Source organism: Choloepus didactylus, chromosome 8 (genome assembly GCF_015220235.1).
Source record: "Choloepus didactylus isolate mChoDid1 chromosome 8, mChoDid1.pri, whole genome shotgun sequence".
NCBI classification, from domain to species: domain Eukaryota; kingdom Metazoa; phylum Chordata; class Mammalia; order Pilosa; family Megalonychidae; genus Choloepus; species Choloepus didactylus.
Window position 1 is genome coordinate 129,211,722 of NC_051314.1, and position 17,655 is coordinate 129,229,376.

The 17,655-nt window shown below is 50.7% G+C and overlaps 1 protein-coding gene across 1 annotated transcript in view; it reads right to left on the reverse strand.

The window, feature by feature from the left end:
* Positions 1-17,655, reverse strand: part of TEAD4 (TEA domain transcription factor 4) — a 65,984-nt gene that overhangs the window by 10,980 nt on the left and 37,349 nt on the right. Inside the window, exons 5-11 of the mRNA XM_037847513.1 lie at positions 11,726-11,790; positions 11,188-11,250; positions 7,764-7,892; positions 6,691-6,734; positions 6,206-6,258; positions 5,620-5,759; positions 4,459-4,632 (exon numbers count right to left, since the gene is read on the reverse strand). Of these exons, the coding sequence (XP_037703441.1) occupies positions 4,459-4,632; positions 5,620-5,759; positions 6,206-6,258; positions 6,691-6,734; positions 7,764-7,892; positions 11,188-11,250; positions 11,726-11,790 (668 nt within the window). The remainder of the gene's footprint in view (positions 1-4,458; positions 4,633-5,619; positions 5,760-6,205; positions 6,259-6,690; positions 6,735-7,763; positions 7,893-11,187; positions 11,251-11,725; positions 11,791-17,655) is intronic.

Genomic DNA, 17,655 nt, shown 5'->3' on the forward strand with positions numbered 1-17,655 from the left:
ACTTTCTTGAATCATTCGTGCATTCACTGGAGCAGCACTAGAATAGCACTGGAGTATCTTCAACCTTTCCTTATTTCCAATTTGGCTAACTATTTGGCACAAGAGGCCCAGTTTTCGGTCTGTCTTGCCTTTTGACATGCTTTCCTCACTAAGCTTAATCATTTTTAGCTTTTGATTTAAAGTGAGAAATGTGTGACTCTTCTTTCTCCTTGAACACTTAGAGGTCATTGTAATGTTATTAACTGGCCGGAGTAGAGAGAGAGAGATGGGGGAATGGCTGGTTGGTGGAACGGTCAGAACACACACAATATTTATCGATTAAGTTTGCCATATTATTGGGGTGCAGTTCATGGCAAGTGAAAATAATTATAATAGTAACATCAAAGAGCACTGATCACAGATCACCATAACAAATAATAATAATGAAAACGTCTGAAATATTGCAAGAATTACTAAATGTGACACAAAGACATGAAGTGAGCATATGCTGTTGGAAAAATGGGGCAGAGTTGCCACAAACCTTCAATGTGAAAAAACACAAAGTCTTGTGAAGTGCAATAAAACGAGGTATGCTTGTATGTGATTCTTGACAGGATCTAATAATGGAGAAAAGGCTCAAAAGGACATTATTGGGACATATGAAAAAACTGGAATATTGACTGTAGGCTTTATATCAATGTTAAATTTCCTGAACTTGAAAACGGCACATAAAGTAGTTACATAAGTAAATAACCTTGTTTTTAGAAAATGTGTATGATATTACTAAGTGTTCAAGGAGCATGATGTATACAGCTTGCACTCAAGTATTCAGAAAATGAATTGATAGATAGATGGACAGAATGATACAGCAAATGTGGCAAAATGTTAAGATAGGTGGAGCTGGGTTACTGGAGGGATGAGAGTATATTGGAGTTCTATGTATTGTTTTGTATTATTTTTTGCAACTTTTCTAAAAGTTTGAAATTATTTCAAAATGAAAAGTTAAAAAAAAAAAAGGGTGGATATGGGTAACTGGGGGCTTGGGAGATATGTTAGAGTTCTGTGTATTGGTTTTGTATTCTTTTTATACGTTTCCTAGAAGTTTGAAATTATTTCAAAATAAAAAGTTTAAAGAAAAAAGAGAGGAGAAAAAGTAAAAAATAACTCTCATTTCATATCCTTGAAATGATAAAAATTGTATCCATCAAAGAAGACCAGAATGCAATCAAATAAGAAAGAGTTCTTGGGAGTTAAAAATAAGCATAGCCAAAATTAAATATTCAATAGAAGGTGTGGCAGAGATTGATGCTACATTCCATCGGTCTAATTCATCATTAGCTATAAGATACATCATGATTTCATGAACCACTAAGAAAGAAAAAAATGCCATCAATTGAACAATAACAGGCCATCAATTTAAGACTCATTCAACTTCTTCTATAGTAATAGAACCCCAATTTTACTCAGAATGGCAATTTACCCAAGGTGCAACCAGACAATTAAGTGTTGTGTGGGACTTCCAGAAAGGCTCTTTAAAGGACACTAACTTGGCTTCTCCTTCCTGGTACCTGGAATGTAGACAAGATGGCTGGAACTCCAGCAGCCATGGCTTTGAGGGTAGAAGCCATGTACTGAAGATGGCACATAGGAAGAGCAGTCAGGTCCCTGGTGATTTCACAGAGCCAACAAAACAACCCTGGACAATCTCCCTCCAGACTTCCTTTGCATGAAAGAAAAAAAAAATTATTTATGCTACTGTTGATTTGGGTTTTATAGAATAGGCATTCAGGTATAATCGTAACTACTTTAGAAAAGTCAGAAGATAAAGTCAAGGAAATCTCCAAGAAAACAGACCAAGAAATTGAATTGGAAAATAAAGACAGAAATGGTAAAAATCAGAGGATAAGTCCAGGTGCTTCAACATCAGACTGATAGTGGCTCTGGCCAGAGAAAACAGAGGGAAAAACATTATCAAAGACGTAAATTTTCTAAAACTGAAAAGATTCCAATTTCCTGATTAAAAGTGCCTATCTCAAAAATGGAAGCTAAAAAAAAAACACAAAAAAAAGAAAATACACCCCAAAGCTCATCAATGTGAAGTTTATGATCAAAAAAGAAAAAGGAGAAATGCTAAAACTTCTAGAGAAAAAAATAAGTTCAATAAGAAAGAATCAGGAATTAGAATGGTATCAAATTATTCATGTTAGAATGGAGCAATGCCTAAAAATGATTCTTAGAAATCGTTTCTAGGGAAAATGTCTTCCAGTCTAGATTGTATACCAAAACAAACTATCGATCAAGCATAAGGGTTTCAAACGTATGAGCATTAGAACATTTATCTACCATGAGTCTTTTTTCAGAAAGGTCCTAGAGGATATACTCTAGCAAAATGAGGGGTACACCAGAAAACAGAGAAATGCGAGATCTAGGAAACTTTAGATTCAATATTCTTCTTAATAAAGAAAGTCTCAGGCTGACAATTATAGAGCAGGCCGAGAGAATAACCAGTTCAAATTGGAGCAGGAGAACAAAGGCATTCAGGAAGATCTCCAGGAGAAAGGGGAAACTGACAAATTATCTGAAACCTTTAAGCATTTGGGAAAAAATTTAAAAACTAGAGAAAGGTATATGATGATTCTGATTAACTGATTTGTAAAATTTAAGGATAAGTTTATTTAAAAGCATGCAAGTTAAAAAGCCATTGATTTGCAAACAAAACAAAAGTTGTACAAGAAATACAATAATAATCATAATACACTTCTTGGCTCCCACCTCTGCCTAACAGATCCTGTCCGTCTCTAAAGGCCTGGTCTAACGTCCCTCCTGCTAGCAGGACAAGCTGCCCTGCAGAGTACAAAGACTAAGCACCTGCCTTTTCCTTCATGGCATCCCTGCAAGATAAGTCACCAGCATGAGCCACTCATGAAAACTTGGCCAGGGCTCCCGCTCTTGCTGAATCTATTCTAACTGGCATGGTCCAATCTGGAAATATAGCCTCAATATGTGCCACCAATACACAATATATCAGTACACTTCAGGAAGGTGGACTAAGTGATTTTCATAAATGGACTGTCTAAGACATCTACCTAACTAAAGAAACTATGCTAGTTCTGTGTATATAAAATAAAACTAAGAAATCTTCAATTGAAAAAAAAAACACAAAACACAAAAAAACTAAGCACCTGAGACTCAGGGGCCCTGGGTATCAGTTCCAGCTGTTTCCTCTTTTGTTAAAAGGAGATAGCAAGACACAGGCATTTAACTGTGATGACAGCTACGCTAGGAGCTCCTAGCAAGGGGCCTGTAAACCATGTGGAATTACGCATAAACTTTTGTGAGAATGTGCATCTCTCCAGGAACAGTAAAGCTTTCAAATTACCAAAGCGGTCTGGGACCAAATAAAGGGTGAGAACCTCAGATCAAGTATTAAAAGGAGATCCGAAGATAAAACAAAAAAAAAATTTTTTTTTTAATGAATGAAGGAATAAGATATGGTGTGTTCTGAGACTCTGTCTCCTGAGTGTTAACAGAACTGAAACGGTGCTGGAAAGAGGAATGAAGGCAGAACCTTCTGAGCCCTGGTGCCAAAGCCTCAGGATTAGTCACAGGCTCCAATCACAGGCCCAGAAGGCTTTCCCACACTTCCTCACACTTGTTTAATTGGGACTTCTCTGACTCCCCTCCTTGCACCCCTTTCCTGTGTGCACTGGGCACCCTAGAAGGTAGGCTCCGGAAGCAGGGACCACAGCTCCGGCTCATAGAGAAGACGTTTTGAATGGAGGCTGCCCTACACATGGCATCTACTCAGGGGTGAGAGTTGGGAGTGGGGGGCAGAGGCCAAGGTTTGGGGGTGAGCTGTTAGAGAAGTTGGGTGCGTATTTCTCTTGGGGTGCCCTGGCTGCCTTGTCAGTGGGGTGACCTATCCTAACCCCATAGGCCCCCCTTCTGGTCCAACATTCCTTGGAGATGAGCTTTCCCGGACAAGCTGCCCTGCTTCAGGCCCTCAAACCAGTATGAGATTTGCCATTTGACAACAGGGCGGTTGGTGCTGACTCTTCGTCTGTCCCCTCAGCGGCGCCTGTAAGTCTCTTTCCAGCACACAACCCTCTATGGTTCTGCCCCCACCAGGCTTGACCCCTTGCCACCATTCCCACCCATCAGAAAAGGGCCTCACTCTGCTAGCCCAGCTCCTTGGCGTCCCTGGCCCTCACCGCCTGCCTCAGCTCCCACCACTGGACAGCAATGCTATGCTGGCTCCCACCTTCTCCTCCTCACCGGCAGTTTCCACCCAGAGGTGAGCACCTTAGGCCCTCTCCCCCTTTTCTCCAGGGGGCAGGAGGTTTTGGGGTGCCTCGGCTCCCCTCACATGCACAACCAAAGAAACGCTCCTTCCTTTTGTTTTACACCCTGTGCTGCTGTGTGACAGTTTGATGAATGGGTTCACGGGGGTAGGAAGGGAGAGTTTCCCAAAGGGCTTACCCAGAACTTCACGAGAAAAAAGGCATTGGAGGGTCCCCGTTCAAAGAGTTCCTTGAGTCCACCCTTCTTCTCTGGGAATTTGTCATAGATCTGGCGGATGTCCACAGCTTCGAGGTAGGGGTCACTGTAGCTTGGGCTTGACTGGCCAATATGCACAAACAGGTGCTTGTTGTACTGTGGGGAGAACAGCCAGTCTCAGGGAGAGGCGGGAAGCAGTAGGACAGACAGACAGACCGGAGCTCACATCCCAGCTCCAGCTCTCCCTTGCCAAGCAATCTGGAGCCGAGTCATTTAACCCCACTGAGCAGACAGTGAAAGGGCTCCATGTGTGGGGATAAAGCACCTCGCATGGGGCCCAGCACCCAGCAGCACCCAATAAATTGTGGCTGTTCTTTACATTACTCTTTGTTCTGGCCATCACTAAATCTACCTCTACCTTAGGCAAGTCGTTTTTTATCTTTGGGCCTCTGTTTTCTGATCTGTGACAGAGACCCCTGCCTGAGATAAGGTGTTGCAGAGCTGTGCTCCACCCTCAGAGACAGGGAGCAGGAGGTTTTCGGATGCCTCGGCTCCCCTCACATGCACAACCAAAGAAACACTCCTTCCTTTTGTTTCACACCCTGCGCTTCTGTGTGAGAATTTGTTGAATGGGTTCCTTGGCTAAAATACAAGTTTGGACAACTCAGAGTGAGATGCTCTGTGACGTCCCCTCGCGTTGGTGTCCTGCTGGCCTGGCCCCCCATAGATCTACCTGTGACCCTTGCAGGGGACGCTAGTCACCCAGGACCCCTGAGGCTGAAGGGGGTGGGGGGCTCCCTGCTGGCCCCACGAGCTGTGGGTCAGGCACTGGAGGCTCCTCAGAGGAAAGAGGATGTGGAAGGAGGAAGAAGCCAGGGCTGGGACGGAGAGGGGAAGGGAGGGAGGAGGACAGAAGCCGGCGGGGGGGCTCAGGAATGGCAGGAAGGAGGGAGGGGATGGTGGAGGGAGGAAGGAGAGGGACAGGGCAAGGAAGGCTGGAAAGGAACAGGGAACCTAATTTAAGCCCAAGAGAGAACTTGGGGAGAAGATCAGGGCAAGAAAGGCAGAAGCAGGGAGGAAAAGAGGTGGACAAGGCGTGGAAGCAGGAGACTCCGGGATCGAGAGGGCCAGGCCAGGACCTACCGTGTCGGGGTCTTGCTGCTGCTCCAGGAAGGCTGAGAACTCCAACATCCAGAGCTTGGAGCTGGCCACACTGCGGCCCTGCCACGGGGGTGCCGGGGGTGCCGAGGGTGACGGGACGGGTCCTGCGGGAGACTCGAACCCTGCTCACAACAGGAGGGGAGCATGGGGGCCTGTCCACAGAAGCCCTCCCTGCCGCCCCCGCCCCCCTGCCTAGACGCCTGGGGGATCTCCCATCTCCCCTAAACGGGCCTCCCACCAGGGGCGGTGGAGGGGAGGGGTCAGCCAGACCCAGCTCCGTCCACTCAAGCCTCTGGCTTCAGAAGGGTGCCTGGGCAGCTTGCTGGACTGAACATGCCCCACAAGCCCTGTGCCCAGGGTGGGGAGGAGCACAGCAGCTGAGGCCACACAGGGGCACAAAGGGGCTCAGCACACGTGCTCAGGGCCAGGAGTGGGGAGGAGCCAAGATTGGGACGTATGGCCTGAGCACACAATAGGGGAGCATTTGAGGGGACGCAAGGCCTCCACTGTTGGGAGCCTGGGCCCACGGGCATGTGGGCGTGTAGGAAGCCACGCACTGCTGACCCACCTGGCAGAGGCAGCGGAGGCTGGACAGTGTATGTCTGAGAGAAGGGTTTCACACTGCGGGAGATGAGAGAGTTGGTGTAAAGCCTTGGGGAAGATGCAGCCCCCGAGCCTCAGGCAGGGTCCCAGGCCCTCTGAACCACGGGCCTCAGGCTTCGTGGCAGGTCTGCAGAGGCAGCCAGTCTATTGGAGAATTCCAGCCCTCCCTCCCAGCTGAGTCCAGCAACCTGATCTCTAGCCTCTTCCCCCTTGGGGCCTAAGTTCTGGCACTGCCTACACCCTGGAAGACTGGAGTTCCAGCAAATGCCACCCCAGGGTGTCCACAACCCACACCAAGCCAACTGACGCCTCGGAGCAGGGGAGCCCAATCTCTAACTGAAAGGCTACCCTGAAAGGCTGACGCAACTAGGGCCCCGTCCCTCCCAGGGGCCAGGCTGACTCATGAGTTTCGGGGTTCCGGTTCAGTTCAATGGGAGCAGCCATACTCACTCGTGGGATGTTCCGGCTTGGCCTGGCAAAGCTCCTTGCCAAAACTGAGGAGGCAAAAGTGCAGCATCAGCACAGCCCGTGGGCACCTGGAGCCTCTCAGGCTGAAACCTCAGGCTCCTCGGCCAGCAACCCTGTGGCAGGGAGGAGCTCAGGGGTGGCAGAAAGGAAAGGTGATGCTGTTGTCTAGTGTCATAGGCAAGGACAGTGTCCCCAGAGTGCACTGCAAGGAACTCTAGTTTCTGGAAATTCCACAGTAAAAGCACCCCGACCAGGTGAACACCATATGCCGTATCCTCCCTTAGAGACTCCGTGGCCATCAGCACACCTTAGGCTCTGAAAAGTCCTACAGTCTAGAAATCTATGTAATTCTAACAGTGTCCAGACTTACTCATCCACAGAACCACTCCATGTCCCCTCTACCTAACGTTCTGCTGGACCAGTGCTCTCTAGAACACATTTTGGAAAACGTTGGACAGAGAGTCCCCGTAGCCCGTGCCTGTCTGCCCCTTCCCCACATACCTAGGGCAGGGCCGTATATCTCAAAGACCCATTTAGTCCCCAGAACCAAGAACACAGCCCTGGAAGGAGGAGCCTTCTGGACCATTCCAAAAGTGTGGCCAAGTGTCCATGGCTGAAATGAGAGGCCAGTCCTGAGGCCGAAATATTTAAAATCCAGACAAGGGTTTGTTTTCCTCAAGCTGAGCACCTAAGAGGGTGAGCGGAGAGAAAGACCGAGTGCCACGCCCAGCCCTAGGCTTCAGCTCCCAGCCCCTGGACTTCAGCTTCCTCATCTGTAAACTGAGCCAACTCTGTAGGACCACCCGGCCGGTCAGCTAGGGGGGTGGCCCCTTTCCGTTTGTAAAAGGTTTGTGTTGTAACTGCCAACATTCCTAAGGGTGGTTCCAACACCCGCTGAGTCGGGACTCGGCACGGCCCCTCCTTGCCCTGGCTCCCCTGGCCAGAGAGGACTCCAACGAGGGGAACGTGGTCTGGCCAATGCTCGCAGAGCTTCAGAAGGGAGGGGAGTGAGAAGGCGGCTGGCTTGGCCTCTGGCCCTGGGCAGCCCCACTTACCCCTGAGACTGCTGGGTAGCCTGGGCCCCGGGCGAGGGCCATTTTACTGTGGAAGGCTGTGGCGGAGATGATCTGGGCGGACGACATGGAAGCCATGCTCTGCAGGGCCTTGTCTTTAGCTGCCTGATCCTGGGGGGGAGACATCGGAAGGGAGGGCCTCAGCAGTGGTCCCTGTCGGGCTTGTGGTCAGGGACGCAGTCCCACCGCCACCTGGGCCAGGCCCTGGGCTCCAGCTCTGCTCCCTGCAGTGCCGCTAACTGGTTTCTCTGAACCAGTGTCCTCACCTGTCCAAGGGGTATAACACTTGCCTTGTCTATTTTATTAGAGCTTTAGGAGACACTGGATGCTGTCATGAATTGTAACAAGTATACCACAGCAGTGCTAGGTGTTAACAATAGGGTGCTATATGGGAACTCTGTATTTCAGGCATGATTTTTCTCTAAACCTACAACTTCTCTGATTTGAAAAAAGAGACATTGGAGACCATCTTCCAGACCATCTTTATTTTACTAGCCATGGGGACACCTTGAGAATGGGATCTTTTGTGTCTTGCTCACGTGTGTACTGGTGCATGGCTCAGCACCTGGCTCGTGGCAGGTGCTGTATAAATACCTGCTGGAGCCCCACCTCAACAGGCAGGAGGTCCTCAGTCAGATAGACGGTTTGGAGGCAAGGATGGTCTCCTGCAGCTCCCCCATCTCAATCCTGTCCAATGGGTCTCCCACGGCACTGTGCACACTCCCGGGACTCAGCTACCCTTCACGTGTCAGAACGCGAGTACCTGCTATGAGCCCTCCACATGTCCAAGGCCCCAAGGATGGGTAGACCCTACATGGGCCCAGAACAAGGACACACTTAGGAGAGTCATTTACATGACACTGTGATAATTGTAATAGTAATAATAATGTTTTAAACGTGGATTAGTCAGTGGTTCCCACCTTGAGTTTCCCAATCCCAAAGGTCTTCAAAATTAATGAAACAACCTCCCATATTTTAAAAAATCTAAAGGGAGCTGTGTCTCTGCCCAGTATAAGGCCCACATCACAACTGGAACAGCAAGTACTATTCAGTGTGTGCAGCTTCACTAGGGCTAAATGTTTGGATTTTGTCAACCCAGGAGCTCTGACTAGAAATTCTGTATCTTTACAGTTAATCTTTTTTAATGGGAAAGATAAATTAGCCGTTACTTAATAATTAATAGTAATTAACTTGGTAGACCCAGATCTGTCAAGTGGTGAAAAAAGTTGAGAACTGACTGAGACCGTTGCAGCTTATGAGCACCTTTGCATAATTACTCCATGTGGTCCAGCCAACAGCCCTGTGAGGCCCTGGAGAACTTAACTTGGGTCAGATGAGTCGGGGTGGCCCACTGTCCCTCAGGCCTTGTGGAGACCACAGGTTTTCGAGGACATTATCTCCCTTTGACTCTGAATATCACAGCAGTCCAGCAAGGCTGGCAGGACCAGGAGGATCCCCATTCTAGAGATGAAGAAACTGAGGCTCAGAGAATTTAAGCGACCAGGATGCTGACGGTAGGGGTGGCCAGCCCCTGGAGCTTGGCCCAGATCGGCTCCCCCGCTAACTTTGGGGCTGGTGAGGTCATTCTCAACTTGGACAAAGTATAGCAGGTGAGGTTTGCCACTGACCACTTGCCTGGCTCCCTCCTCACTGCTCCTTCTGGGACCAAACTTGGGCCTTGCTCCCCAAGGAGCAAAAGCAGGCGCTGAGAAGCATAAGGTGTGTTTCTTCCCAGGGACTCTGGCACTTTTCAAGAGGGAAAAGCCACACCTGCCTAGGCCAGCCCCACCCAGCTCCCTCCCTCCAGGATTAATGAATGCATTCGAGGCCAGAGAGCTTCTCGTCAAGTGAGTGACCTGTGCTCGAGAAATGGGGCAGGAATCAAGAGTGAGCAGAAGGATGTCATGGAGAGTGACATCAGCAGCCAGGCTGCAGGGCCCGGGAGTCGCAGGAGGGGCCCTCGGGTGTCACCTTGTTTAACCCTGTTGTTTTACAGATGAGGAAACTGAATGGAGACCAAGGAGGCTTGGCAACTCGCCCAAGCTCCCAGGACCACAAAGCAGAGCCCGGCAGGGTTTCTGCCTGCTTTCAACCATGGAGCTTAACTACTGTGGGTCCCAGACCCCACTGAGAGCATGACGACAGCCTCAGACCTTCTCCCCAGGAAAATGCCTATTATTTAAGGGGTTCGTGGCCCCCTGATGCCTGTCCAGTGATCCCCTGAAGGCTGTGCCAGGGCCCCAAGCCAGACCCTGCTGACAAGGATAGGGGCATTCCCTCTGGGCACTAAAGCTCCCCTCTGAACAGAACACTGGGAAGTCTGTTTTCCGGACTGGTCACCTGCTGGGGCAGAGCAGAGAAGGGAATCTGGGGCCTGGCGGTGCACATGTACTGGCCTGATTGGGAGGGGCCAACAGCTGCGGCCTGGCCAGCTGTCCCCGGCATGCAGGAGTGAGGTCCGTCACAGCTGTGGGGGCGGAGGACAGCTGGGCCGTGGGCAGAAGGAGTGGGACTGAGTGGGCCGTGGGGTGTGGCTGCAGGAGGCAGGGGGCTCAGTGGGTCCCACCTGCTTGTCCTGAGCTTCCAGCATCAGATCAGACAGGACCTTGGAGACCATCCAGCCCAGTGGATTTTAAACTGGGTTCTGAGGGGAAGCCTCGAGTGCTATGGGGTGCAAGAGGCTGGATGGGAGGTCGAGGTCTCTGGCCTCCTCTTTGCCCACCTACCTTTGACCAGGGCGGCTTTGGTGTTAAAATACTGGGGTGAAAAAAAAAATTTGGTCAGGGGGAGCTTCCACTGCTTTAAAAAGTGTTTGCAAACTACTAGTCTAGTCTAATGCCCCAAATTTAGGTCTTCCTAGCAAGAGCTGTGCAGGCCTGCAGTTAACACCTCCGTGATGGGGTCTCACTCTCTCCTAGTGTTCACCAAAGAGCCCCCAGGTCCCAGGATCCAGGAGAGCTGATTCCATGGGGCGTGGAGCTGCCTGTCAGCAGATGGGTGGATGGTGCAAAGGGAACCCGTGAGGCTCCCGAGGAGACCCGGGCTCCAGGAGGTCGGCAGGGAATGGGACCCGGAGGTGATCCCCACTGCACTAGCAAGGACCTCTGAGCTGCAGCCAGTGGAGAACTAGCCAGAGGCCGGGGGGCCGCTCCCGAGACACTGTGGGGTCTGACGCCCACACCCACAGCTCTGAGGTCAGGTGTCACCCCTGTGCAGAGAGGAGAGTGGTGACCTGCAGAACCTGGCTCTCCCCCACATTGAGAAATCCGTGACTCTCCTACAAGCAGCCAGCCCCTAAACCCAAAGGGAAGAAGGCATTTTTCTGTTGGAAAAAGAGCTCCAACTTCTGGGAAGCTGGTCCCACTCTGCTCAGGTCCCTCTGGCCCACGGCTGCAATATGCCTTACCTTTAGCTTGGCCTGGATCTCGCGGGCTTTGCGACGAGCCAGCACCTGGATGTGGCTGGAGACCTAGGGCAGGGGAGAGAGGACTGTTGTCTCTGCCCCTCAGACAGCCTGGGCCCCCCATCCCCACCCCTGTTCCTTCAGCCCTCCACAGCCCTCAACCCATATCTCTGGACTGAATGAATGAATGAACGAACGAAAGGGCCACTTAGGCCCCTAGTCCTGCCTTATCCAGCCAGTTCAGGGTTTGGCAATATCTCAAAAGTGTTGTGCCAAGATTTTGCTCTCTGTTCTGGTGTCCTGGAGAAGGGGGTGGGTGAGCTGACCCCCTGGTAAGGTAAGGGGTTTCTCCCAGGTGATGCCTGCAGGGACCCCAGGGAAACTGGACCATCCGTGGCACCCCAATCAGTGCCAACCGTCCCTGAGCTGGCCCCACCCTAGAAGTCCATGCTTGGCCATGGGAAGGCCTGTCCCACCTTGGTGCTGGCTAATGTCGGGAACCTGCTCCCAGGACCCACACCTGCCCCCCCCCAGGGCCCACCTGCTTCCTGGTGCGGGTCTTCCCTGTCCGGAGCTTGATGTAGCGGGCAATCAGCTCGTTCCGACCTGCAGACACCAACAGCCTCTCAGTGGGGAGGAGAGGAAAGACGGCTGGGGGCAGGGAAGTGGGGAGGGCCCTTTGCCTAGCTGGAAGTGCATACTTGGGGTGAGGATTTTGTGGGCTCCCTCCTACCTTCCTTGCGTCATAGGGATCTCTTAGCAGAAAGAGGAAGCTGAAGCCTCACTGGGGGGACTGGCAATCTGAGAGCCAGGAGGTTAAAGGGCCATGGCCCTGTTGCTAGCTCGCAGCTCAGGGAGCCCTTCACAAACCTCCCTGGACCCCCGGCATTGTTCCCCAGCCCGTGCTGGCTGCCACCACCCCTCTACCCCCACAGCAGCCTGACAGCCCCTCTTGCTCACACCTTCTCCTGGAGGCCTTCTGCAGGCTCTTCCCCTTTGAAATCCCCACAAGTCCACCAGCACCACTACCACCTTGGTAAATGCAGAGGACTTTACCAGACCCTCGTCGTGTCACATGGAGGAGGTGAGTGCTAAGACACTAGATTTCTCCAGAGAGGAGGGTCAGGAAAACACAGACCAAATCTCCAGTCCCACAGGTCTGACTCAGACAGGTCATCAGGCCAAACTGAGTGCTGACCGCATGCCCAGTCTTCTGGAAGCTAATGCTATGTGTGAAAGCTCTTGGAAACTGTCAAGAGTCATCCATGTCTTTACTACTGTAAATAAGATTATGAAAAGAGAAGTCATGGGTGCTCATTCAAATGCTCCAGTGCATGCTTCAGTAACGGAACATGCAAGGTGGTCAGCAGATGGACGAGGGGTCAGTTCAGGCTGGGTGGTCAGGGAAGCCTTCAGCTAGGGTGGGACTGGGCCAGGGAGGAGGGCATTGGGTGGGGAGGGGAGGAGGGTGACAGGGAGCTGCCACCCCCTTGCTCCACTGCTGGGTCAGAGGGCACAGTCACCAGCCTGCCCTGTCCCACCGGGCCTGGCCGGGCCTGCAGGGCTTCTGCTGGCTGAGTGAGGAAGCTGCTGGTGCAGGGGCGAGGTGAGACGAGAGAGCTGCCCGCCACCTGGGTGGCAACCAGAGCGTACAGCCCAGGCCAAGCTGCCCCCCAAGTGACCTCTCCCCAATGCCAAGGCTCAATTAGGCGGCCACCCTTTAGGAAGTCTGTCTGCCAGCCTGTCTGTGTCAGAGGAAGGAAGGAGGGAAAAACCAGACCCCTGGGGACACTGCCTGTGGGCAGATCGGCACCTAAACTGCACGTCCAGCAAGACGTTTCTTCTCAAAGCTTTCCAGGGAAAAGTGTTCCACAGGCTCCTTTGGCAGTCTGACGAATGTTCAACCGTCCGACCCTATGTCTAACTAGAAGCACTCGTGCTGCAGCTATACAATGCCTGTCTTCACTGGCAGGCATCTAATCATACCAGGCTACTGAAAAAGGGGACCCCGGCTCGAGCCCAGCTGCCCAGTAACTAGAATGTGATCTGGGCAGAGCCTTCTCTTCTTAAACCCAGTTCTTCAAGGTTTTTCCTCCAGATTTTCCTTCCCAAATTTCTAGGCTTAGAAAACAGACCTTAACTTTGACTCAATGAGAGCTCTGTGGCTCAGTCTCCTTTTTGCTAAAATGAACAGGTGCTAGATCCAAGTAGTCTGGATCAGAGACAAGTCTAGGGGCAAGAAGAGAACAAAGTGGGAGAGAAAGCTCTGGAAAACAGGGGTTCAGTTATGGTGCTGGTGGGCCTGGTTCTTGGCAATGAGTGGGAAAGTCTTGGGGGTCGGGGGTGGGAAGGCTGGATGGATGGGGAAGGCAGGGGACTCTGAACTGCAGGGACGCAGGGACCGTGGCCCTCACCCCGCACACAGGAAGCCACGTGTCCCCGATTTGTCTGTCTTTCCCTGTTAGTCCTTGTGCTGGTTTGGATGTATTATGTCCCCCAAGATGCCATGCTCTTTAATGAAATCTAGTGGCGGCAGGTGTATTAGTGTTGATTAGGTTGGAATCTGTGGATTGGGTTGTTTCCATGGAGATGTGACCCATCCAACTGTGGGTAATACCTTTGATTCAGGTGGGCCTTGATTTAATCACTGGGGTCCTATAACATAGCTCACAAACAGAAGGACCTCAGAGCAGCTAAGAGAGACATTTTGGAGACGGCCATTGAAAGCAGACTTTTTGGAGATGCTAGCCCAGAGTTTGCTCCGGAGAAGCTAAGAAAGGACAAAAATGCCCCAAGAGCAACATTTTGAAGAATGCACAGGAGCTGAGAGAGGAGCTGGAACACAACCCAGGATCAGCAGACACCAGCCATGTGCCTTCCCAGCTGACAGAGGTTTCCCAGACACCATTGGCCTTCTTTCGGTGAAGGCATACTCATGTTTGTGCCTTAATTTGGACACCTTCATGGCCTTCAGACTGTAACTTTGTAACCAAATAAACCCCCTTTATAAAAGCCAATCCATGTCTGGTATTTTGCATAACGGCAGCCTTAGCAAACTGGAACAGTCTTCAACACCTCAGAGGAAGCGACCCCATCTCCATTCCTGTCTGCATCTCCAATACCTGGTCATATTCCTCGAACGAATGAACGAATCTGTCAGCAAATTTCGAGGGGTCTACCTTCAAAACAACTCCAGATTCCAGCCATGTCTCACCCCTGCACTCTCCACGGCCCCTGCCACCATCCTCCCTTGCCTGGCTTATAACAGCCTTCTCCCTGGATTCCCTGCTCCCACCCTTGCCCTCTCCATCTATTCTCCACCACAGTGGTCCCTGGTTAAAACAAAAAGGCCGATCCTGTGATTTCCCATCTCCCTTGCTAACAGTGCCAGGTCTTTACACTGGTCTGGGAGCCCCTACAGGATCTGCCCACCCCATCTATGTCACCCCACATCTTATTCTCTCCCAGCCCTCTTGCTCTTCCTTGGCCACTCCAACCCACTCTCTCCCTTCCATGAGACAGCAGGACTCACTCCCTGGCCTCGGGCATGTCTTGGCCCAGATTCCACCTTCTCAAGAAGGCCTTCCCTGACCATCCACTGAAAGCGGAAACTGCCCCCCACCCCCGGCACTACCTACCACCTTTACTTTAGGGCACCTTCGAATGTACTATATACTTCTAATATACTACCAATATTCTATTTATTTATTTTGTGTACTGTCTATCCTTTCAACTAGGAAGAAAGCTCCATGAGGACTGGGATTTTTAACAGACTGGATACAGTAGGCTCTCAATAAAGCGTTGCTAAATAATTCGATAAAACAAATAAAAGGAGTAAATAAGATGTTGATCACATCACATTTTAAGCTTCTAAGAGAAGGGTGTGAATTAAATAAATGCAAATAACCTTTTATTTCTCATGAGTCCTACATACTTTTTTTTAATTGAGGTAAGATTCACATAGCATAAAATTAACCATTTTAAAGCAAACATTTCAGTGGCATTTAGTTCATAAACAGTGTTTGTGCAACCACCACCGCCATCTAGATCCAAAACATTTTCATGACCCCAAAAGGAAATCTTGTACCCATTAAGCAGTCACTCCCCAGTTCTCTCCTTCCCCAGCCCCTGACAACCACTAATCTGCTTTCTGTCTCTACAGATTTGTCTAGTCTGGACACTTCATATAAATGGAATCATATAATATATGGTCTTTGGTGGCTGGTTTTTCTCACGTAGCATGCAGTTCTTGAGGTTTATCTGTGTTGTAGTATGTATCAGAACTTCATTTTTTTTTTTTTTTTAACTAAACTACAGACTTTGTTAAAAAACTTCATTCCTTTTGACGGCCAAATACTATTCCACTATATGGATACAGCACATTTTGTTTATCCAATCCTCTGGCAATGGACTTTCAGGTTGTTTCCACCATTTGCCCATCGTGAATAATGCTGCCATGAACATTTGTGTCCAAGTTTTTGAGGTTTTGAAGTTTGCATACCTGTTCTTAATTCTTTGGGGTACATACCTAGGAGAGGAATTGCAGACTTACATAATTTTCAAAGTGCTTTCTTATTCTGCTCTCATTTGTGCCTCTCTAAACATGTCGGATCCAACTTTTCAGGGGCTTAAAGCTTCTAAAAATAGGGAGGCCCTCTTTGAGAAAAAAGAACAAGTAATACAAATAAAAAATTAGGTTCAAAACTTTTGGGGGTGATGGATGGCAGTGCTGGCTTCATGGGTGTGTGTGTATATATATGTCAAAATTCATCAAATTGTCCACTTTAAATACGTACAGTTTATTGTATGGGAATTATACCTCAATAAAACTGTTTAAAAGAGGTTCTTGGAAGGGGCCCATGCAAGTGAGGGGTCTGGAAGCTTATGCCTCAGTAACTTCACAGGAAACCCACCTCCTCCCCACAGGAAGGCAGGTGATTATACCTATTTGCAGATGAGGGAACAGAGGCCAGAACACCTGATCCCGTCTCCCCCTTGGTTTGACCCCGGCATAGCCGTGCATCTGGCACCAGGCCTGGCACAGAGAGTTCACTCACTAGTGGGAGCCCTTCTCCCAGCCCCAGGCAGACCCCTGACTCCTCATCCAGGGTTGGGCCTCCTGCAGCCAGGGAGGCCGCTGCCCACTGGCCAGGATCCTCACTCCAGACTCCAGATGGCCCAGCCTGAGGGGCAAGGTGCCCCAAATCACAAAGACAGAGCCCCAGCCCAGCCCCACTGCCCCCTCCGGGTTCAGGGCCTCTGCTACCAGACAGGCCCTCAGCTCCGGTGAGAGGCCAGCAGCGGGGCTGGGATAGGGGCCAAAGCCCAGGGGTCCACGGCTGCCTTTGTGATTTTTCAAGTTGCGCTCCCTCCCCTCCCTGGCCGGCTTGTCTTGGACTATCACTCCGTCTACCCGCTCTGCTTGTCTGCGGATGACGCCAGCAGTTGAGAACAGGCCCCGGTGTGGGAGCGAAGGGCTGGGTTTCTGTAGGTGTGCCTAGCCAAGGGCCCAAACAGCTTCCTTCCTGACACCGGGGTCAGCCTGGCCATCCCACTGCCTCTGGGCCAGCTGGCCTCACCCAGGCTTTAGACACATGCAGGGAACTGCTGTACTTTCTTTTGTTCTTACACACCAATAACCATAACGAACACTTATTGAGCACCTCCATGTGCCGAATACTGCCAGCTTTGTTCGTACGCACTCATTCAATTCTTGTGACAGCTCACTACCATCATCTCCAATCTATAGACGGGGAAACACAGGCCCGAGGAGGTTTACAAACCTGTCCAGGCCACAGACCTACAAGCGGTTGAGACTCAAATCCTCGCAACATGGTTCCCGAGCCTAACTCTTAGCTACTGGACCATCTCTCTTAGAGGCTGATGCCGGACCAGGTGACCCCAGACGATCCTGTCTAGCCCAAGGAAGAAACTGAGGCCAGAGAGAGGAAGAGGTTTCTGCAAAGTCACACAGCTTGTTAGTGTCCCAGGCACCACTGGAAGATACATTTTCCCAGGCTATGCTCAGGTTCAAAACTTTTGAAACTGCCACACAAGGGCAGCTTTTCCCAGGGCTGCCCTCCCCTGCTTAGCTGCAAGCTGCCTCCACGACCGACCACTCTGCTCCCTCCCTCTGGATCCATTCCCGATTCTCTGGGTCTCTGCATGAAGCAAATCCTTGGTATCGTCTGACTACCCCTTGCCCTAACCCAGGTCTTAGAGGCAGAGCTGACACTTTGGACCCACGAGTCTGTCCACCTGCTTCTGCTCCCTCATGTCCAGTGGTACCCGGAGCCAACGTGCCCAGAATACTGGGGATACCAGGAGGCTCACAGAGTCAGGGACAGGAGGGGAGGGGAGCAGGGGGTGTGGCCCGAGAAGAAGAGCCTGACACCATGGTGAAGGCCAGCCAGGGAGAGCAACAAGGAACTGGAGAATACCCAGGTGAGTTGGCGGGGAGGAAAAAGAGCT